General features: G+C 40.9%; 4 protein-coding genes across 6 annotated transcripts; 3 read left to right on the forward strand and 1 right to left on the reverse strand.

Annotated features, from left to right (window-relative positions):
• The first annotated feature begins 1,464 nt into the window (after positions 1–1,464).
• Positions 1,465–5,218, forward strand: LOC117568030 (monocarboxylate transporter 9). The gene is made up of 5 exons (XM_034248374.2): positions 1,465–1,624; positions 1,702–2,769; positions 4,484–4,628; positions 4,701–4,821; positions 4,887–5,218. The coding sequence occupies exons 1-5, from the start codon at positions 1,511–1,513 to the stop codon at positions 5,137–5,139; spliced, it is 1,701 nt and encodes a 566-aa protein (XP_034104265.1). The 5' UTR covers positions 1,465–1,510; the 3' UTR covers positions 5,140–5,218.
• Positions 5,219–5,758: 540 nt separating this feature from the next.
• LOC117577575 (uncharacterized) lies at positions 5,759–6,918 on the forward strand. Its single transcript, XM_034262413.2, has 3 exons — positions 5,759–6,193; positions 6,256–6,384; positions 6,443–6,918. The coding sequence occupies exons 1-3, from the start codon at positions 5,855–5,857 to the stop codon at positions 6,644–6,646; spliced, it is 672 nt and encodes a 223-aa protein (XP_034118304.1). The 5' UTR covers positions 5,759–5,854; the 3' UTR covers positions 6,647–6,918.
• Positions 6,919–7,074: 156 nt separating this feature from the next.
• Positions 7,075–8,379, forward strand: LOC117577574 (myelin transcription factor 1-like protein). Its single transcript, XM_034262412.2, has one exon. The coding sequence runs from the start codon at positions 7,112–7,114 to the stop codon at positions 8,189–8,191; it is 1,080 nt and encodes a 359-aa protein (XP_034118303.1). The 5' UTR covers positions 7,075–7,111; the 3' UTR covers positions 8,192–8,379.
• Positions 8,380–9,259: 880 nt separating this feature from the next.
• Positions 9,260–23,757, reverse strand: LOC117565134 (plastin-3). 3 transcript variants are annotated; one of them, XM_034244108.2, is made up of 6 exons: positions 15,072–15,160; positions 14,487–14,702; positions 11,281–12,391; positions 10,936–11,214; positions 10,602–10,855; positions 9,260–10,543 (listed from the first exon to the last, which is right to left on the reverse strand). In XM_034244108.2, the coding sequence occupies exons 2-6, from the start codon at positions 14,562–14,564 to the stop codon at positions 10,346–10,348; spliced, it is 1,920 nt and encodes a 639-aa protein (XP_034099999.1). In that variant the 5' UTR covers positions 14,565–14,702; positions 15,072–15,160; the 3' UTR covers positions 9,260–10,345. The 3 variants fall into 3 exon arrangements, with proteins under 3 accessions (XP_034099999.1, XP_034100008.1, XP_051864688.1); XM_034244117.2 differs by lacking the exons at positions 14,487–14,702; positions 15,072–15,160 and adding an exon at positions 22,826–23,757; XM_052008728.1 differs by lacking the exon at positions 14,487–14,702 and having other exon boundaries at positions 15,072–15,136.
• Positions 23,758–23,914: the final 157 nt, after the last annotated feature.

The raw sequence follows: 23,914 nt of genomic DNA on the forward strand, positions 1-23,914 counted from the left end.
TACCCCACAAGTGTGTACTTAAGCAGCGTTTAAGATCAATAAATATTTTATGTGTGTAGACCTGACTAATTTTTTTTTTTTGTATAAATTTACTATATCCATAGACTACATACATATATGTATGTGTAGATCTGTGTGTAGTTCTACTGTAACTATATATACATACATACATATACATATATATTTAGATAACATTGTAATATTTTCGACATGCATATATTGACGATATTGTAGCCTTATATATAATATATAAATATATCTATGATATATTATCAAATTAAAATAAAGTGATATAAAACTGAAAAACCATTTTGCTTTCTCATTCAGTCAAGGGTATTAACAATTGTTTTTCAAATGTGAAAGCAGTTACAAATATTATCAGAAAGTGTTATACAAGAAATCATAAAGGAATTTTTGGAGATTCCAGTCTATATAGATAAAGTCCGTCACCGAGATAGACACGTAAGAGATATGGCGACACATATCTAATGTTAATGCAAATACACACCTTTCACTCGATTGCATAATTACAGGGTATTAGAACAAGAGCGATAAAAAGCTGATAAAAGCGAAATAACTGCGATATGATGAAGTATTTCCGAGGAAATAGAAAACGTTGATAAATTGAGCAATCACTATCTCTTTCTGTAACACTGACTGATGATGATGCTCCACCAACTGTTGCAACTATTGTTGTTCTGAGCTTGCTGCTGGGCGACCATAAAAATTGGCGAGGAATGTAAACAGACAACTGTAAATGTTGGCAATGCGTGAAGAATAAATTTAAGTTTCAATAAATCATACGACGTGACTGTCCAAGGGAGAGGAACTGTAATAAATCTCACGGGGATTTGAAGAGTTCGCTTGATGTTATCACTATTTAAGCTGTGTAGTGTTGTGGATACAAAAAAAAAAACAAAAAGAAAAAATTACGATAGTTGTGACTTTACTTCCAACAGCTTCTGTTTGCAATTACACACAAAAAACAAGATGTTAAGAATCGAGATGCGACACGGCGAAGATGAAATACTCTAGAATGGAAATTTCGTAGTTAAGTTGAAAGAATTACGAATAGTATAGAATTTATATAGAATTACAATATATAGTTGTTTGATTGTTTGATTTGACACAAGTTGCGTGCAGCTGCAGCTAGTTTTATCAAATTCTCTGACATGCTGGAAACCTTAAGGAAAGCTGTAATAATGTAGACAAGCTCTTGGCAAGGGTATTGCCAACCTAATATGGGGCGTGGCACGGAAGCAGTAGCATCCAACTACTAAACTGGGACTAAACAACAACAACGACAACATCATTAGCAGCAACAGCAGCAGCAATAGCATCATATCATCAGGGCCTATTTGCACAATCTTATCAGATAGGGCTTAAAATGGGGAGATCACCATAAAACTAATTGCTACTGTCAGCGGACAAAGTCGGGCGGATGCCGTGTGACGGTATGATGGGAAAATGAGTCGACAATCACTTACCGTCGAACGTTCGAGCTGCTAAGATGACGGCGACGACAGGAGCAACAACAAGGCCAGCCAAATCCAAATCCTATAAGCTGGTGCCTCCCGATGGCGGCTGGGGAATACTCGTCTGCATCGGCATGGCGTTTCCATTTGTGAGCCATACTCTCTCTCTCTCTCTCAATATATCACATCAAATGACAGCAGCTTTCATTTATAACTCCTCACACAGATCAGCGGCCTCTCGTCACTGCCTTCGTTCGGTCTCGTCTTCGGTGACTTCCTCAAGAGCATCGGCGCCGAAACGAGCTCTATTGCGATCATCACAAGCACATTCTTCTGCGCCATGAGCTTTGCTGGTCTCTTTTCCGGTTCGCTCTTTCGCAAATATGGCATGCGTCGCATGGGACTTGTGGGCGGCGGTCTCTACTGTCTGGGCACAGCTCTGCAGGTGTTTGCCACATCGACGTTGCATCTGCTCTTAACGTTCAGCCTGTTGCAGGGCGTCGGTTTCGGACTCATTGTGCCCACCTGCTATACGACATTTAACAATTACTTTGTGCTCAATCGTGTCATGTGGATGGGTTTCGCCCAGACCTTAATCGGCCTTGGAGCGATGGCCTATCCCATTGCCATGCAGAAGCTGCTCGAATGGTATGGCTTTCGTGGTTGCCTCTTGGTACTCACTGGCATCAATGCACACGCTGTGCTGGGCATGCTGCTCATGCAGCCCGTCGAATGGCACATGAAACGCGTTCCCCTGGATGAGGAGGAGTTGCAGCTGCAGCAGTCGAGCACTCCATCACAGCCAGTCGTTGTCCATGTGCAGCCAGAGACACCGCTGAAGCCAATACCAGAGCTGGAGTTTGCCACAGAGTCGGAGGTCCGCGATTCGCTACCTGTTTCGCACCTGAGCTCGCGCCGCGTCTCCTCGCATGCCGAGGAACATGCCCTGCAAATACTGCGCAGTCGCGCCTCGAGCATCACGAGTCTGGGCAACTGGACGGGCTCCATGGTGGTGTCGGATGCATCGCCCCAAATGATGCACAGCCTGCAGGCATCGCGACGTCAATCGGTGATCAGCGGATCGCCAGTGGGTGAACAGGAGGCCGCCGCCCCTCCGGCGGAGGTCATCACAAAGAAGAGTCTCTGTGCCACCATTGTGGACTTTCTTGATCTGACGCTGCTCAAACAGCCCGTCTATGTGAACATTGTGCTTGGCATCACCTTTGCCCTCTACTCTGACATCACGTTTTTCACCATGCAGCCGACATATCTCTTTGAGCTCGGTTACACGAAGGTAAGTCAGTGCGATCTATAGTTGTACAAATTGTAATTAGCATTCGAAATGATCGTGTAATCACATAAACTTACTATGCTCAAATCATCCGGACTCCAATAGGTAAATTATTATTTGGCTGTGTTGATGATAAAATTATTATTATTATTGTGACAAAACTTAATAATTGTAATTCTAATTTAGAATAGAACTATTTTATTTTCATTAATGATCATTATTTTAATTTAATTTTATTCATACTCCTATTCAACCAACATTTTTTAAATATCATTGGAATCAAGCTCAACATTAATACAATTAACGTGTTGTAAGCATTGAAGACATGGAACTTCCATCGCCATTTTGTTTGTTGTTTGAAACATATAACTGTCTCCTTCGTTCACACGTGTGCTTGCATGTACTTATCCTGTTCTTGTCATTTCTTAGTCTTTTTTTAGTCTCACAAATGCAACTCATATAATATTTAAAGAATATTACATAAATATTTGAAAATGTAAATGTTACTGGCAAATAATTGTATTGATCGATCAAATTTACTAATATGATTACATTATAAGTTTAATTAACACGCTTCAATCAATTTACTTTATATACATACATAACACACATTCATTCGCAACTACCAGTTGAATAATAAAAAAATATATTCAGTCCAATAATTACGAATAAATGTATGTATGCATACACATACATACATACATATGAATGTTTAACAGCACTTTTATAAATTTCGCACACGCATGCGCACATTTTCCTCCATTTTGAAAGTGTAGGCACCTACATACATATATACATGATTACATACCAATGTATGTACATATACAAATATGTACATACATACATGTACATACATATACAAATATGTACATACATACATGTACATACATATACAAATATGTACATACATACATGTACATACATATACAAATATGTACATACATACATGTACATACATACATTAATCACGTGCTTGAAATTGCAATAAAATTTTCAAAGATATCATTGGAAGACGCAAATATAAATATGAAAACACAAATGCGTCATATTGCTTTGAATACATACAAGATGCTACATTTGTATTTTCAAATTCACATCCGATTTTCAGTTTTATGGAAAATGATCACAAATTAAACTTCTCGGGTTTTTGTTCGTTAATACAACACATTTAGTAATTTTCAATCATTTAATTCCAGTAATTAAATAAGAGCTTGACAATAACTTTTGACATTCTCAAATTGCACAACGTTTGTCCCGATTGCACGCATGCGCTTTTAACTGTATTTGCAAAACGTGTTGCGTCATATTTTATTTCGCTGTTCGAGCTCGTGTTTAAATTATGTTTTAAGAAAATTTCACTCACCTTTTATTATATTTCGAGCTTTTCCAATTTTTAAGTTGTCACTTAATTGTCCGCTTTATTTTTAATAACACTTTAAAACACTTGCAGCATTTTTGTCGATTGCCAATTTAAATACAGACAGAGGATGAACTTCACGGTCCAGAAATGAAAATCAAATGACAGAATCAAATGCCAGACTGTTGCATGCCATTTTGTTTTTACTTTGGCACTATAATTGTCCCACTTGCACGCATGCGCATACAGAAGAAAGAATCGGCTATACGTTACATTTGCATTTGCTTTTGCACTGATATTCGCAAACCCTTTTGCACACTTACTCCATTTTGTTTTAGCTTTTACGTTTTTTCTTTTCAGGTTGATACCGCAAAAATAATTGCAATAGGCGCTTCAGCCGATTTGCTATCCCGAATATTTTTGGCAGTTACTGCGATTTTTATACAGGTGCCGGCACGTTACATTTACTTGGGTGGTGCACTTTTTACCGTCTTTGCTCGTTTCGGTATACATAGCGATTTACATACATACATACGCATTGTAACATTTCACTTATACATACACTTATTGCATGCAGCTTTCGATGGAATCACTGACTTTATGGGAATGGCCTGCATCACAGCGGTTCTGGGCTTTTTACGTACTTGGATTCACGTCCCTTTACCTTTGGTCTTTGCGGACTATTTGCCCAAGGAACGGTATACACGCTAATTTCAATTAATGTTAACTCAATATTCACACGGTTTCCAATTTTGTTTTGCAGATTTGCAAGCGGTTACGGTTTATTTATGTTCACTCATGGCAATGGAATGTTTCTTATAGGCCCAATAGTTGGTTACATACGCGATCGCACTCAGGATTATATTTTGGTATTTCACATATTAAACGTATTTATGGCGCTTTGTGCCTTTCCTTGGGTCATTGAAGTTCTAATCATCAAGTTCCGCCGACGCAGTAAACTTGCCCGCAATAATGTTGGCGAGCAGAGCAATGGTAACAACACATTGGCGCATTAAATGTAATCGTTTATATTAAATGCTCAATAAGCATATTTTGAGTTGTTTATAATGCCGTATGCACACATTTATTAAAACTTAGTCCAACTAATGTAAAAATAACGTTTGTTTCTTCTTGTTCTGCAAAAACTTAAAAATTTCCCGCAATTAAGATGGCAGCACCGTTACCGAAATTTGTCTTTCGAATTGCACTATTTTAAGTCGCAAAATATACCAACTTTGTAAATACTAGTCGTTTGTTTACGTTGCAAAAACCAAAAACATGGGAATAAATTAAAATAAAGATTGTTGAATGTTAAAATTCTTGTAAATTTCGTATTTTGCAGTATTTTCGTGCCATTAAAAGTATAATAAAATAAGCGACTGCTTCAAAATTATTATCGATATCATAGAAAATATCTAGCCAGCCAGGTAAGACTATAAATTAACATGAAAATATTGAATTAAGTAATGTATGCTTTAAATGCTGATTGATTTGCATTCTAAACAAGTCACTTAATATAAAAAAGGTCAATATTTTCAAAGCATATGAGTATAACAGTCAGCATTTGTATGGCTGCATTCAAAACAGCTGTTCGCACAACTGCATAGTATGGTCACACTAGTAGTACACACACATCATATTTGTTTTGCTTGTTTCTTTTGTGCCCCACATACTTTTGCTGTATCCCAATCCCCACAACTGCTACAACTACTATAGAAAAAGGGAAGTGAAATGGTATTGCAACAAATTAAAATGCTGTTGCTGGGCATCATAACGCTCTGCCGGCGTGCCCTCTGCTGTTTCTCACGTCGCCGCAAGCTCAGCCACGCCGGCAACGATCAGCTGCAAGCGGTGATGGTTGGCAACGACTTTGCCACCAACTCCTCCTCCCCCAACAACAACAGCAGCGGAATCAGTGCCACGACAAACGCAAATGGAGGGCGGGAGCGCGACTGGAACTCATGGGATGACAGTCCGCGCACCGTCGAAGAACACATTGAACAGTATCGCCAACGCATGGCGCAACCGCCAACGCCGCCTAAAGAGGAGCCAGAGCCAGATTTCTTTAGCGTAAGTTTGCATATTGAGTATGTGATTCCTTCTTTTTGGTTACACCCCATGCATTGTTGTAGGAGCTGACGCCGGACATTAAGCCACAGCTAAAGTATTATCTGGGCGATGCAGCATCGGCGACGACTACGACGTCGCCATCAGACTTCTCAAGACTGAAGGCAGACGACATGGTGCCCATAAGTGCGAATGTAAGTAGAACATACGATCATCATCTCGGCAACCGTCTGCATTGCTGCTCTCTTTCAGGCTGATCTTGAAGATTGGGTGGATGACAATGCGGGCGGCTGGGAGGAGCTGGACACTTCGCAGACCAAGCACATTATACGTGAAAAGCGTCGTGAGATGCGCCACCAGCGACATCAGGCACATGGACAGGGAACAGCGGCAGCCAAGACGCCGCAGCCAAGCATTGGGGCGCAACGGATCAGCGATGTGCAGAGAATGGCGTAGTTAAGAAATGGCAAAAACGCAATCGTAATTTGAATTTGAATTGAAATCCAAATCCATCTCTATATTCATTCCAATGCGTTTACACTATGTAATTAATTCCTTTAAGATTGGCGCTAAACATCTTCTAGTTGACAATTGGCCCCTTAGTTTAATGACCCCGCCTGCGTTTCCCTCCACTTCCTCTTCCTATTCCTCTCCCCGAGACACACAACACAATGCAAGATTTGTGCAAAAGTGGTTGGCCTCAATAAAGTGGGCAGCCAAAAAGATTACATTTAAACGTGTTGCCTTTCACTCGCACTTCCTCCAGCCAGACGTTTCCTGACGTGCTGCGGTTTTTGCCTTTGCCTTTGCTTAGCTTTTGGCTTGCTCCATTGCCCAATCCCCAGACACGCCACGCATCAATGGACCCAACTGACTGCCTTAAATAATGCCCTCCAATCGATCTGAGCATTAGATCGCATAATGCTGCTGCTGCTGCTGCTGATCGGTGCCGTTGTCGGCTACGATGGCAGTGTCAACTACTGGCAGGCCTTTGCTCCCGGCAAGCTGCTCCAGCGCCTGGACGCACTCACGCTCGACGATGACGCCTCCGCCTTGACGTCCACGCCACCATCATCAAGCTCCCCACTTGTGGTCGCTGCGCAGCCCAAGCTGGATGAGGCAGCAGCCGATGATGATGATGATGTGGAGGTGGAGGGTGAGGATGAGGAGGCAACTGAGCTTGATGACAATGTGGATGATGACATAGAAGCGCACGATGTCGACAGCACAGAGGGATTGTCTGGCGAGGATTACGAACGCAACTACGAGCAATTTGTGCGTCAATACTTTGATCGCGTCGAGCAGGACGATGATAATGATGATGACGGCGACGGCGACGAGGATCATGTTGAGGAGCACGAAGCGACGCTGGATGACAGCATCGAAACTCAAGCGGAGGCCAGCAATGTGCAGCGACAGCAGAAGCCCAAGGAGAAGTGCCGGCGTGTGCGGCGCCAGGATCAATTGTGCACCATTTGCCGCGAGCCGCGCAACAATGAAGTCTCGGAGACGTGCAGCTACTCGCACGAGGCGCAACCGGAGCAGTATGCCTATGGCAGTGGCAGCCAGTATAAACGATATCGCGACAAGCAGCCCGTGGAGAAGCGTCACACGACGATTGTCCAGCCAGCAGACACCGGCAGCAGCAGCAGTCTCTGTGTGCGTCGTCTGCTGGGCAAGAGCATCTGCTACGAGTGCAAGGACAGCGGTGGCAAGCGCATGAATCGCTGCTACGATGCGGCCAGCAGCAAGAAGCGCACCAGCAGCAAGCCGCGTGGTCGCCAATCGGAGCAGGAGCAGCGCATCTACAAGCGCACCATCAGCTACAGCTACAGCCAGGACGAACAGCATCCCGATCCCGATCCCATCCGCTCGAGCATAACTCCGCCGATCCCCGTTGTCACTGCGTCACCGTCGCCATCGCCAGCATCAGTTGGACGCAGACTCACCAAGCTGCTGCGACGACGCACTCCAATCCTTCCGCGAATCGCTGAGCAGTGAAAGATGTCCTTGCAAGCTTTTTGTTTTTTTTTTTTTAGCTCTAACTTAGTGTAGCTAAGTGCTTTAATCCTTATATTCCTTTTATCAACAACTTTCTTATTGCTTATTTCGAAATAAAAGATATCAATAAGAATCATCTTAATTTTCATGCTGTCAAAATACCTTTTAAAAAGTTTATCTATTCCCTAATCTAAACACTTACTATATATAATTAGTATTCCATTATTCTTCGCAGAATTTCGTATTTTCACATACATACATATGTATTCTTATTATTAAGAACCATCTTATTGTTTATCTCAAAATAAAATGTGCAAAAAGTAAGCTATGAAAACATAAATTTTGAGTTTTTAAAGATTTACAAAACGATAAGAGCATATATTTTTAGCGACTCGAATTTCTTTTTTGTACATAACAATATCTTAATCATTATTAAATAAAATATTGCTTCAATTGTATTAAAGATATTTCTTCGTTCCCTGCTCTCTAGTCATGTGCACTTTGTTCCCCAAAATCTTTATGATTGTTTCTATGCGATGGAATCGCTTTTATTCTCAGTCCACGTGAGTAAACCTTATCAGTGAGATTGCAAGCGATTTCAAATCATATAATAAAATTAATAAAAAAAAATAAATATATGCGATTGCAGTGAATTCTCGCTAAGGGAAAAATGTTAGCAAATAAAATCTTTGGTAAATATTAGAAGAGAACTTATTTCCCGCTAGAGAGCGACTCCGCTATCTATATCTTAAGTAAACAGTTGGTCGAATCACAATCTGTGCTATATTTCAATTTCTTATTATTCCAATTATCGATAGCGTGAGATTATCAAAGTGGAACTCAAGTGGCTGCAACGTTTGCTGTATGAATCGACGTTCTCTATTTTTTTTTTATTTTTTTGCATTCACTTTTTTCACATAACTTACACTTTATTCTGTGAAATATGTTTTCCTTTTCCCACCCACATTTATTCTAGTCAGAAATAATAAAATGTTTTAATTTTTTTTTTTGGTTTTTGTTGTTTACTTTATTATTTATACTTTCATAATGCGTATGGTAATTTAACTTTTAGCTTTACTTTTATGTTTACGTTTTAAATTTACGTTTTGTTTTTGTTTGTTGGTTTTTCTTTTATCAAATTTGTTGTATATTTTTCGCCTCATTGCACTAAAAACTGTTGCCATTTCTTATATCAATCGATCATTCGCTGGCTCTTTCTAAGCCGTGCGATTCATGCCGTCTCGCTCTAATGCGAAACACACAAAATACAAGAATAAAAACACATCAAAATAATAATAAAAAAAAAAGTCGGGAAAAACATAAACAAAAGTGGCTTAAAAATGTTCTTGTTTGTTGTTATCGTGTTGCTTACAATTAGAAAAAAAAGTCGCCGCTATTTGTTTGCGTCTTTTTGTTGTTGTTGTTGTTGTTATTTTTCTTACACTTTTGTCCCTCTTGTTTATCAGGCAACTCTTGATGCAAAAATAGATACATATATGTATATACACATATATGATGCATATATAGTATGTATATAAGTATATGTATATGGTTTCTTTTATGTATATAAATATATATTACAAAGTATTTGTTTTTCTTTTTTAGTTAGTTGTTATTAAATATTATGATTACAAAAATTTCCTTTGTATGGGGGAGAAGGCATGAAACAGAAGACGGAAAAACTCGTCGAAAGCGGAGAAGGAGTATACAGAAAGGCAGACCAAACCTTTATTTATAAAATAAGGTTCCATATCATAAATTTGTATAATTAAATTATTTAAAAAAAAAAATAAGTAATATTAATTTAAAGTGCTGCGATCTCGTTTTGCTCTAGCAAACAAACAAAATAATACAATAGAAATGTTGTAGAAAAAAGCTTTAAAAGAACAGCAGCAGCAGCTGCAACTGCTGTTTTGTTGTTGTTGTTGCGCCAAATGTTTTAAAGTTGGTTAGTTGCAGTTAATTAGCAAATACATATGCATATGTATGTGTGTGTACTTGTGTGTGTGTGTGTGTGTTTTGTTTGTTTTTTAATTACTCCTTTTCATTCAAGTAAATATATATAATTGAGTTGTTGCTCTGGTGGATTCTTTTGATGCTGTTGCTGCACTATTGCCCGCTGTTGCTGTTGCTGTTGCTGCTACTGCACTCGCTTCAATTGCTGTTGTTGTGATTGACGCTGTTCTGATCGACGCTGTCCATGTTGGGCACATAATCGAGCGCCATCATGCAGGCAAAGACGGTCATCACCATCTTGGGCTTCACCTCGGTAATATCCTCGGGCAGCGCATAGACGCGTGCGCCAATCTTGCGCGCCATCGATATGGCATACTTGGCATTGGCCAGATTATCCTGCAAGTACTCAAATTAAGTATACGTCACATAAGCATGAGCTGTATATGAATCTCACCTCCTGGGTGCCGCTGGTGCGCACCAACTCGTAGTTAATGCTACCCTCCTTGATGGCATCGATCAGATCGATAACAATCTTGCCATCGGCAATGGCCGGATCGTTAAAGTTGCGCAACTGCGACTGTTTGCCGGCATCGGCGAGACGTGTGTTCACCCACTGCACGATCTCCTTCTCGATGATCGGATTGCCGGTGTTGGCCAAACGCGACAGTATCGACAATGTGTAGGCGCGCATCAGCTGCCAAATGAGAGCTGTGCAAAGAGAGAGAGAGAGAGAGTCACAATTAAACCAAAAAGTTCACTCGAAGTGTGAAGAGAGAGTAAAAACGTACCCAGTGTGAGCGTGGCATTGCCATCGTTCAGATCTTGTCCGGCGATGCCGACCAGCGAGAATTTGAGCTGTTTGCCCAGATCGACGGCATAATTGCAATTCTCAAGCTTCTCCATGAACTTGCGCAGCGGCGTGAAACGTTTGTGCACACGGCTCCAGTTCACGATGCCCGGCTTGATCACATCGAACAGCTGGAAGATGACAAGGCCATCGGCCAAATCAGAGTACAGCCAATTGACATGGGGCGCCACGCCCATCGAGTTCATCCAGTTGCGATAAGCTGTAGAGTTGAGGAAAATTCCATAATTAACAAATAGAATTCATTAAATATAATGCATGTGCTTACTTTTCTCCTCGCGCGTCTCTTCAATGGATTCGAGTCCCTCGATCTGCTCGGGCTTGTCGAGACCGGGATGATTGTTGAACAGATTGGCCACGAACGCCAAGTTCAGCTTGTAGACACCGTTCACCACATCCTGAGGCGTGAGGAAGCTGCGACAGTTGAGCTTGGCCGCCTGTTGCAACATAATCTCGGCACGCTGCTGCAGATCGGATTCACGCAATGCATCCAAATTGACATCAGCCTCGTTGCCGGCAATCTGCTTCAGCAAATGCGAATAGATCTCCGAATCGACAATGTCCGACTGGAAGTTGGTGCAACGACGCGAGATGCCCGCCCGCTCCAAATGATGATTGACCCAGCGCAACAGGATCGCCTCCGGTGACATTTTCATCAGATCCTCGAGACGTTCGTTGTCGAACAGCAGGCCAGCCAATCCGGGGCAGCTGTCCAGGGTAATGTGACTGAAGAGACCGATACGAATGATCTGCCAGAGCAGACCGAGCACCAGATGCGGTTTACCCTTGGCCAGATCGTGGGCATCGATGTTCACAATGTTGCAGCCGATGGCTTGCGATGAGACGAGCGCCAGCGTCAGATTCTCAAATTCGCGATAGACGGTGAGGTTCTTCTTGTTGATGGCGCGCTCATCGATGGTGTCGGGGCAGGAGTGATTGATGATCTTGCACAGCAAGATGCCGTCCTTGATCGACTGATAGAGACGCTTGCCCTCCGCATCGATGGGCAACAAATGCTGCAGGTCCTTGTCGTGGCCCAGATTCGAGTTGATCCAATCGGAGAACGCCAGCTGCTCTTCGAGACGCACCGAGTGCGTGGTGCCCTCGGATGATATGCTCGACATGCCGCCCAACGTCTCCAGATTCTCCTTTTTCGATACGACAGTCTTGAATGTGCTCGCCACATCCTTGGACTTGAGATCCAGACACAGCGTCTCGAACTCCTCCAAATTGAGTTTGCCCTGATGTGCGGTACGCTGTTTGCTCTTGAACTCATCGATCATCTCGCGCACCTGATAGCCGGCCAGCTTGAAGCCCACCTGATTGAGGGCATCCTTCAGCTCGATCAGATCGATGAAGCCATCCTTGTTGGCATCCAACTGCAAATAGAGAATAGTTTCAATTAGCAATATTATCATACTATTGATCAATTACGACTATATTGGTCAGTGAGTAAGACTCTGACTCATCCTCTTGGTCATTTCCCCATTGATGATGATGATGATGAGTCAGCAGCAATCAGTTTGGCATGCAAATCGACATCGACATCGAAATCAATTCAAAATTTCACATTCCCCTCATTTCTTTTGATCAACAATAGCCTTGGGGCAATATGTTTTATTTGCAATATTGCTCCTCACCTGTTTTCATGCCACTTCCCCCTTTTCTTCTTTTCCCCGACTTCCCCAAACCCCCACCAATTGCCATCTGGCAGTTCTCGTCACTATCTACATTCGCACTTGCTCTTCATCAAGTCAGTTTTCTTTTTGCTTATCAGCTTCCACTCACACACACACACACACACACACACATATAGAGCACTGTCTGTTGATTAATTACGCCCGTCTCCCTGCTTCGCTGTCACCCCCTTTATGGCCAATTAGATGACTGGTAAACAGTTGGCCCAAGGTTCTTCCTGAAGCGCCTGCATATCATTTTGTAGCCCACAAAGAACTAATTGATTATCATCAGGCGTCGTCTGACGTAACCCGCCGACCCGGTTGTCACTGTGACAGCCTTTGCTCATAAATTACACACAATCGTTATCGTTATCGATATCGATTATGCACAGAGCGGGAATCGTGCGATCATCACCAATAAACAGAATTGTGTAATGCTCAAACATTTGCGGTCAATAAGATTTAGTAATTTTCAAATGAAATAGGATGACGGCATTCTTAAACATTACTATCGATAAGTACCATTACTATCGATAGTACTTTACACTGAGTTGAAGTGTCGACATTGTGGCAAGCATTTTATAGCGTAATTGTTAAACAAAAAAGAGTTCAACAAAATGGAATAGAAATTAATACCTATGCATACCAAAGAGAAACTGTCAATAATTATTGCTAAAAATAGCAATAATGAAGAATGATCTATTATAGTATTTTGCACAAGACTATTATTTTCGCAACGCTCGTCGTTGGGAATAGACCCTTCATAAGGCTACGGCAAATAAAACTTGATAATGGAATTCTAAAAATGCCTCAGCAGCAATCTAATAGGTTTTGGGTGCTTAAATAGTACTTAAGCAGGCATAGTAATATTTCTAGAGGGTTCCAAACATACTTATGTATGTATGTATGGAAGGAAGGAAGGGAGGGAACTTTGGTTTATGTTAAGACATTGTGTACATTTAAGTCGGGCCAAGCCCAAATTAGAAATACATGGTAACTTCGACTTTTCGACTTTAACTTCAGCAAATGAAACGTTTGCCTTTCCACCCAAAAATGCAAACATTTCGCCAAAAAGCAAAGCAAAGGGAGGGCAGAACGTTTTTGCGTGTTTGTGGTTCTAGTGTGAAATTCACATCATGACCATATAGTAACCATATACATAAATATGTGCATACATCTATATATGGGTACTATATTGTATGGAATTTGCGTCGCTTGGTCGTTCGGTCGATAATCATAATGATGATGATGATGATGATGATGATGATGGTGACGATGGCGATGATGATGGTGTTGGTTGCGTTTGTCACGATAAGATAAAGTTTTGTGGCAAAAAGGCAACAAAATCGAAAATAGCAGCAGTTTACGTATATGGTAATGATTACGTGCCAAATTATACAGCGGAGGGCAAGAGAGTACTGAAGGTAAACAGCATAGAAGCGGGAGTTTTAGGGAATAGACAACAACATCAGAAAAAAAACCCAAAAATGTGTGATAAGTCCACCAACATATGACTGACAAATAACGGAAGTACCACTACAACAAATACAACAAGAAAAGCTCGACCATTATCGACAGAGTTCACTGTAACTGTGACTGTTTTGTTATCGATTAAAAACCATAAAGTGTGCCGACAATAGTCGAGACCATACCGGAGTAGGTAAAGCAAACACACACTTTTCGATTACGTGAATCGTTGCCGTGAGTAATAAAACTGAAATGCAAAGAAAAACCGAGACAAATTTGCACAATTGTGGCGCCATCTACATGTTATTTTTTTTGGGGGGATACGTACATCGGGTATCAATTCCTCCAGATTCTGCTTGAACTCCTCGAGAGTCTGCTGCTGCTCAATATTCATAATATCAGCCATTTTCAATTTGTTTTCACTGATTTAGTAGATATGTGTATGTATGTGTAGTATATCGATTTGGACGGGAGGCGGCGGCACTTTTGTATATAGTAATACTCTAAGTAGATTTTGCAATTTGCTTGTTTGTCTTATTGCTTGCTGAGCAAAAAATAAACAAAAAAACGAAAACAAAAATTATGCTTAAATTAAGTAAATTGATTTAACACACAACACCGACACACACGCAAACGCAAACGCAAATTGAATGATGTCGAATCAAAAGGAGAAGGAGAACGCGGACACGCGATCGAGTCGAGAATGAAATGAAACGAACTGAAATGAACTTCGCAAACTGAACCGAAGGGCGGCGACGACAGGCGAAACAAAAAGCACCGTTATGCACACGTTGGAGAGAGCGCGCGATTCTGGTGAGAGCGAACTGCGAGAGAGCGTTTGCGTGGCGCGATGCACACAGTGAGAGAGAGCGAGCAAGAGCGAGAGAGAGAGCGCGCGACAAGGATTGTGTACCTGATGCGATGCGGGCGAATATCGGAATGAAGAATATGCAGCTGTGTTGGCGCCGCTGGAGGAGCTGTACTACTAATAGAGCGCCTGCCGCCGACCGCACTATTTATGCCTTTTCTTTTATCTGCAGAAAAACAAAAACCACTCGTGCTCCACACACACACACAATCGCACTCCCACTCACGCTCTCTCTCTCTCTCTCTTTCTCCCTTACAAATCGAAGGCGAGAGCGAAGTATTGATAAGGCAATTGCGGTTAACATTATGTGATTGGTGGCGTAAGGGGCAGGAGAAGGGAATGTGAGTCGAAAAAAAAAACCATATTGAAGAAAGAGAGCCTGTTTTCTTGCTGCCCGCCCTGAATCATATTTTATTTATTGTTGTTACTATTTCCCTCCCCCTCCCCTCTCACACACTCCCTCTCTTTGCTCTTGGTTAGTCATTCATGTTTTGTTGTAAGTCCGAAGCTGGCTACTTGTTTAGTTAGTCATTCATGGATTGCACATTTCCATTATGGACATTTTACGATATCAATTTCCATTTGCATTCTTTCTTCTTTCACGATTTTCAATTATAAAACTGGAAAAGTCATATGAGCAGCGGACACACGGCAATTGGCCTATGCAAGTGTATTGTATGTGGAGCTCTAGCTCTACTTTAGGGTATTTTGGTCAATCGTGCTGATAAGGCAAAAGCAAAAGGCAAGAGGCGTAAGGTAGCCCAGAGGGCGCTCAACACCAATCATCATGGGTAGGTAATCAGTCAAGCGAGCAACCAATGCGATCGACACCTTGCTCCACATCAAATTCAAAGCGACAAAATGTCAGTCAGTGAGTGAGCGAGTGAGACTGTTTGCCAATATCGATTAAGAATATCAGATTACGTTCGATTAGCGTATAGAGTGTAAGGGTTGTCAAAGCGTTTGTAGTTTTTCTATTCTTAACTGATCATGGTTTAGTTTTAAAATTGATAGATTACAATCGAAATTATCAATTCTATGATCTGAATCTATATGATTAATCTTGATGATTAATTTTTTGATTAAACTTAAGTTAAATACATACATAATATTCCAATCTTACTATATTTAAGTATAGATATCTGAATAGTATGTCATTATAAGCTTTCGATTTTTGGCTTTTCTTTGAAAACGTGGCTACTCTTGTATTGTTAAGTGCCAAAAACCTTTTGGTAAATTGCTTACGCATCAACATTTTTTTATTAAAAATCATACAAACTTACGTAAGTAAAATTATGGGAGAGCGAGAGAATAAGTAAGAATCAGAGAGTGATAAAGACAGAGAGCGAGGGAGAGACAGAGAGAGCAATTATAGAAGACAGTTGAGAGGGAGAGCGAAACATGACATTTAAACGTAATTGGTTTTTTAATAGCCATTGTATCAGCTAGGGAATTATGTGCCAATTGCCTTTTGCCAAATGATGTCTTGTTAAACATAAATTTAATACTATTTGGCTAAAGCAAAAAAAAAAAGTAGAAAAGATAAGGAAATACCTTGATAAAAGACCGAAATTACACAAAACACACACATAACCTAATCGATGGCAGTTATAATTTAGTGGTTTCTTTGACATATTCATGGGTTTACTTTGAGGGACGTCGCATCGCCACAACATGTGTCCACTTCAGTCCGTTCGGGGCTTAGTCATCGTTGATCGGCGATCGCCAATCGGATCGGACAAAGAGTATGCATTGTTCAAGGCAAGGTCTATATATACACATACATGCATTTGTATATCGTATTATGATTTCTTTCAGCTGTGCAAATGCAACGATTATATTTAAGTTTACTTTTTTTTCGATAAGCTGGTCAATGCAACTTGTGTTGTTATGTGTTCATGCATTGTCGTGAGATTGCGTTGCATCATTATTGTTCGCCAGATTAATTCCAGCTGACAGCAGAGTTGCCTCATACCTATATATCATATATCATTACAATCTGAATATTTATGCAGCTTTTAATTCCAAGTCACACGCTTGTTCCATTTTAAGCTCTTGAGTTATCGATTACATTTCGATAGATTTAGTCTTTCAACACTGCTTTAAGCGGCTGCTGGGCTGCTGTTGCTGCTTTAAAGACGGAACTTTCCGCAAATATTACCGTAAATACTATTGGTGCTAGGCCAAAATATTTATCTCTGTCATTTGAAGTTGAGAGTTAACCTTCTCCCAAAAACCAACCAAAAAAACGTGAATCAACTACGTCTTTCAAATAGATCTTATATGATCACGCCTAATGATTCATTTGAATGGATCGAACAATTTCAAATGTAGTTTTAATGAGTCACTCGCGGCACATATTTATTTATACCGCATCAAGTTCAAGTTCGGCTCGTGGCCTTTCCACTTGCCATTGCCAAAGAATCGCAGTAGTAGCCGTAGTTTCTTTCCCTCTCAGTGAACCAAAAAAACAGGTAAATTTAAGAGCAGCAAAGGTAAAAAAAAAGGTCAGAAAACAAACGGCAACATACACAAGCCGTAATTATGATTATGACAAGCCAAGCAGCAGCAGGTCCGCGAAAGTTTTGTTAATGAACTTCGTTGTCATTGTCATTCCACGTCAATTTACGGCAAATGAAGTTCATTAGCAAACCCGAAAAAGCTGCTAAACGGTGTTTACTTTGTTTGTTTGTCCCTTTGTTGACTTCATTCTACACTTTTTTTTTTTTAGATCACCAGCCCCCTGACCGGATTTGCCTATATTATATACTAATCGGTATAACTACGAGTTGAATTTTCCACATTCACTGACGCCTGAGTAGAGAATAGATCGAGAAAGTTTTTACAAAAATAAAAATAGTAATCGTAAGAAATATGTATTCAGCAAGGATCTTTTGGAATTATTCTTAAACAGGACGCCAAATCGTGATCAAATGAAGTTACTGACGTCTTTGTGACACGACTTGACATAAGCAACAAATTGTGAGCGAAGGGCGAGAAAACGCTTTAAGCCACACACAATCACAATAACAATAACAGAAACTAAAAAAACTAAAAAAAAAAGACAGAGACAGAAACCGTAACGACAACAAAGTGCCCTCAGTTTCAGCAAACAAAATACAAACATATGCAGGTACAAGTTAAGGTAAGTTAAGTATTATATCTATGTGTTATGGTTTGTTATGCTGTTATTGTTATACTTGTTTTTGTTGTTATGATTTTGTTTCGCTTTCGTTGAACCGGTTTTTCTCTATTTTGTTGTTGTTGTTATTGTGGTGGCCTGGAACCAGTTCACTAGTCAAATTCCAATTGCTCATGCCAGGCACGAACGAACGAACCTTTGTTAAGCCCGCAAACTAACTGAAAGTGGAGCATTGCTATTTTGTTGGTGACTATTTCAATGTTTGTGTTTGCCTAAAAGTAAAAAACTGTTTGTGCAGTTTGTCGAGCTCTAAGCTGTAGCTGGAGCTGTAGCTGGGACCCGACCTCGACAACAAAGGCGGTGCGGCATTACATCAACGCAACATTAGAGCAGTTGACGTTGATTGAATTGGCGAGTAGTGAGTCAACAACATTCGAAACATGTTAATCAGAAACACCAACAACATCAACAATCATAGATCTATAGATGGAATACCGAAGTACTTCTTTGACGACGCTTCGTTACCTGAATCGATCGTAAATATAGTCGTAGAGGAAATCAATTGAACACAAAATTCATAATGAGAGTCAGTCAGAAAGGCAACCCATTGATTATGTAGATGCCACCAATGTATTTACAGTTGTCTTCAGCCGACACACAAAAGCAGCGAACGGGGGGAAGTGGAAAGATGGTGGATGGGGCATAAATGGGTTGATAGACAAATCAGTTGACACCCGACATATGAGCAACAAGTCAATTTGCATGCCGTGTTCATTCACAATTGAAATTGAGAAACCGCGAAAAAAACGAAAACTAGAAAAACAAAACAAAACTGACTAATTGAAACTTTGTATGTATATAGCCTGTATTCTATCTAAATAGGTCAATTAATGAATGAAAAATAGCCTATAATCAAAAGAAGCCTGAATTAGAATGCAAAGCACATTCATTAGTTAGTTAGTTAAGATCTGTTGCATTTACGAACTTGACATTTTTGTCACCTGCAGTGTACGTTGTACAAGTAGGTACAATATGTTGTCATCTTCAGCAAAAGTTGTCGGCGACGTTGTTATTGTTATTTTTGTTGTTGATGTTGTTGTTATCGTGCAGTCAATTGAAATTTGTAACACGTACAACAAATTTGACTTTGCGCATTGTCTCTGTGCTCTTCGAGTGCCGAGTCGAGTGTAATAAATTTTTATGTAGAAATTGGCAATGCGACCAACAACATTTGTGTGTAGTTGTAAACTTAAGTGAATTGTATAATCAGCAACAGAGTGACACATATCCGCCGCATAGACAAAACCAACCGAATGTCCGTTTAAAATGCTCAACCACTTTGCCCCCATTCCACGATTGTGAAAAGGGCGTGGCAGACAAGACACACCGCACAGACTGATTGCAATATGATGATGATGATGATGATGATGATGTCGGAAACATAATACGTACTGTACTGTATGTATGTACAAATGTATATTAGTCATAAGGATAAATAATATGTACACAACTTTAGCAGTCGCTTTTTCCCGATGAGTCAGCGCTTTTGGGAACTACGACAACTACAACTACGAAATAAGTCAGACAGCGAGTCGGACAAGAACACACCTTAGAGGCGTGTATTAATTAGCATAGCTGACAAATTAACTGTTAGTCTCCCAGGCCCCAGTGCTGCCACACTGGCAAATATTGATAATGAGGCAGTAAATCGTTCAGTGTCACTGTTTGCATGTCTCCCTCCCTCCCTTCTCTTGCCTCTTACACAAGTCTCTGCAGCTAAGTGAAAACCTGCAAAACATACTTACATACATACATGTATGAGTGTATGTGTGTGTTATCGCCCGCCTGCCATAAAAGTAACTGGTAATCCAGAGTTCAAGAAACTCGGCACGCAAACCAAATGAATCGCATCGGATCGAAGAAAGCGTCGAAAAAAAAAAACAAAAACTTTTTGCATAAGGACAAATGACAAGTGGCAACGCTAAAAGCTGACAGTTGCATGCGACGCGACGCATTGAACGCATTAAAAATCACTTTCGCCTGCAAATACAGCGGCACCGTGGTGCGAAAGCAGTACAAAAATGCAACATATTTTCGATGTGGACATTTTATATGCGTTTTTATCACGTATCACGTAAATATTTGCAAAACAATTTGCACTCCACACTGTACGTGTATGTGTGTGTGTGAGTGCATCATCAGTTATTTTTTGCTTGCCATCGCATTCCATGCAGACTGATGTCATATTTTGCTATCTCTATCTCTCTCTTACACAATGCATTCACCACTGTGCACGACTTTTGAGTGACACTGTAAAATGCTTCAACATATGCATTAAATATAAACGTCCATGAGGCTTATGTCTCTAAATGCAAAGCAATGTTTAAGTGCATTCATAAGTAGCCCTCCCCCTGCCCCACCTTCTTGGCAACCCCACGAAAACAACGCACTTAAAGTGCACTTGATAAAAGCCAAGCGCAGCTACAATAACAACAACAAACGATGCTGCTGCTGCTGCTCTTGTTGTTGTTTTAGTATGTGAATGGGCACAAGAAAACGAAGAGGAAGAAGAGCAGCAGCAACAACAACAAAAACAACAAGCAGACCTAATAAACGCAGCCCAATGAATTATGTGGCTGCCATCCGCCGCCTCGCTCATAAGACATGCAAGCTGATAAACATTAAAAAGATGTATGCATACATACACACAACACACATACGAATATCTTGTATATGTATGTATATTTCACTCAAAATGCAAGGCTTTGCGGCAATTAACACTCAGCAACTCCCACGCCGAAGAAATACAAAACCACAAGAAAAGACTAAAGACAAACAACAGCAGCAGCAGCAGCGCAGCTTTATGGCAGTATGGCAACGCCGCTGCCCGTCTGTGTCTGATTGACATAAACAAAAGCAAAATAAGCAAATGCGGAACAGCAAAGCCAAAAGCTTTACTCTCCTCCCACTCGCTCCTGGCTTGCTGCATTAGTCATCTTAGCAGCAGCATCATCATCATAGTCGCCAAGGCATGCTTACTGATTAATATAAATCACAAATAAAAAAGCCAACAATAACAAAATCCACTTTCAAGTGTCAATCAGTGTGCGCGGGAGTGAGAGAGTGACAAGCATGGGCAGCAAGTATAATTTAGCAACGCCTCGTTTCGCACCCGCAACAAAAACAACCCAACAACGACGCCTACGCTGCGCTCTCATTGTCACTGTTAAAGTAGTATGTGTGAGTGTGTCTCTGTTATCCTTTTCATCGTTTCGTTTGTCACGCATTTTCATCAGCAAACGCTTTTGTTGAGAGTCGCGCGCGCGCATTGTGTTTTGATTAACGCTTTGCGCGTGCTCTGTTACTGCGCTGCTCAGCTCTGCCGCTGTGGCTTCTGTTAACGACTCAAAATTGCATTGAATGAGTGGGCGGTTTGAGTGAGAGGAGACGGGTTGAAGACACAGTCAAAGCAATTACAGTTACACGCAAATGCTGCCACCTGAAAACTATTAAATGTGTGAAGCGACTGAATGACTGACTGACTCTCTCTCCCCCACTCTGTCTCATTCTCGCTCGCTTGCGCTGTATGGTGGGTAAAGAAATTGAACACAAAACGTTCAACGAAAATTACTGCTGCCCCTTTGAACTGGGCAGCGACGTCGCAACGTCGACTTTTAGCTTTGGCTTGTGGGCTGCTCCTGAGTCGTAGTTTTTCACGCTCTCCATCTTCTTATTGTGCCAGTAAGTGTATATGTGTGAGTGTGTCTTTATTTTAAGCAGAAACTGGTTTTTGTTTGCCTGTTATTCGCCTTCTTTGCCCTGTTTCTCTCTCTCAACGTTCCGTTGTGTTGTCATACTATGAAAATACACTTCTCCCCACACACACACACAACATTCTCCACTCGTATATGTATATATGTGTGTATATTATTCAAATATTATTTTCGCGAAATTCATATGAAATTCCAAGTAAAGTGAAAGAAGCATGCGTTGTTGCTAGTTTATTTTGATTAGTCATGTATGCGTGTCTGCTTGGATGTGTGTGTGTGTCTGCATGTGTATGTGTGTGGGGTATTGGGAAGGCAGACATTGAACTTGTGCGTCGACAGCGACGCAACTGAGGCAAAGCGCATGCGCTGCTGTGTCGCTGTGATTTTGCACATTTGCGTTGCTGCTGCGTTGTCGTGCGTCGACTGCATATGCACACCAAGACAGTTTGGCGTGGCCACCACCCAAGGGAACTCGTTTTCCCCCATGCACTGCGCTCCCCCACACACACTCATATAATGCTCTCTGTGTGTTTGTAGGTATCTGTATACATTGGTATGTATGCATGCTGTGGCTGGCGCATTACCGTTAGCTGTTGTTGATGTCGCTCTCTTCTTCATGGGGGGTTGTTGAAGGCCATTGTCGACGTCGCTGCTAACGTCGACGCCCACATGCACCGGTTTTGACAACGACGTCGACGACGCAAAAATGCGCCTCAAAATGACTCATGCAATTGCTATATATGTAAATATAAGTATATTTTTTAATTATATACATTTTCCCTCCCTTTCTCATCCCTTTTGCCGGTAGCAAATGCAATATTGATTAAGCTAACATTCAATTAACATCCATGGTAATTTCTGTTAAACGGTATTTTTTTGTTACTCACCTCTGTAAATTTCTCTTTTATCTCGGCCTTTTCATCAATGGATAAAGTTTTTGTGAATTTGTTTAGTGTTGCCATTTTGTTTATCTTCGTTATGCTTTTATTGTTGTTGCTGTTGTTGTTGTTAAAGAAGAGGAAGACGAAGCTGCCGTTCTTGCTGTTGCCGATTCTCTGTGTTCTTCGACTTAATTGTTATATTGGCTAGTAGTTAAATAAATTATAAAAGTTAATTTCACTCGATGTCGCCGTTTGTTTTATTTTTTTATATTTTGCCGCTCTCTTATTGTTTTTGTTGTGCGAAAAACTGCGCTGCCTCTGTTGCTGCTTCTGCTGCGGCGTTGCGTCGCTGCTTTGATGCTGTTCTTGTTGTTGTATTGGTGGTGGGTCTGTTTGCTGTTGGGTGAGATGACCGTCTTTCAAAAGGGGGCAGGGGGATGCGACGACAAACGGTGACACTTTCTTTTGGGTGGCGTTGGCGTCGCTAGCGACGTCTTTTACTTATGGCTGCTGTTATTGTTGTTAATTCTTTTACACGCTACTGCGCTGGATAATTGCTATTTTGCTATTTCTATTTCTAATATTTTTTTATGGTATTTGTTATTGCCGCTTGCGTTTCTCCTCTTTCTCGCTCTCTCACTTTTCTTTCTTTTTTGGCACACGAAGCACGACTTTTATTTGCACTTAACAAAATATGAACCCACAAAATCTGGTCTCACTCACTTTTGCCCTCCCACTCGTATTTACACGTCTGCGGTAAGCTTGGCTTAGTCGCTTTTGTTGTGGTTGCTATTGTTACTTTTTGGCGTTGGCGGTGTTTGCCGGCTTCGTAGTGTTCGTCGTAGACTTTGTTATTTGTTAATCAATAACAACAATAAGTCGACAAGTTTATTAGCGCTTTGCCAGGGCATACGAACAACTACGCGCAAGAAAGTCTGAATTAAAACTGATACAGCTCGCAACCAGCGTGACCCCAAAATGTATTTGAAACATATACTATATAACGCCCAAGAATATACCAAAATATACCACATTTATCATAACATCTACAAATGCCTCCAAGGAGATGCGGGTTTTCGAACAAATTTTTAATTT

This window comes from Drosophila albomicans, chromosome X (genome assembly GCF_009650485.2).
Source record: "Drosophila albomicans strain 15112-1751.03 chromosome X, ASM965048v2, whole genome shotgun sequence".
In the NCBI taxonomy this organism is placed as follows: Eukaryota; Metazoa; Arthropoda; class Insecta; order Diptera; family Drosophilidae; genus Drosophila; species Drosophila albomicans.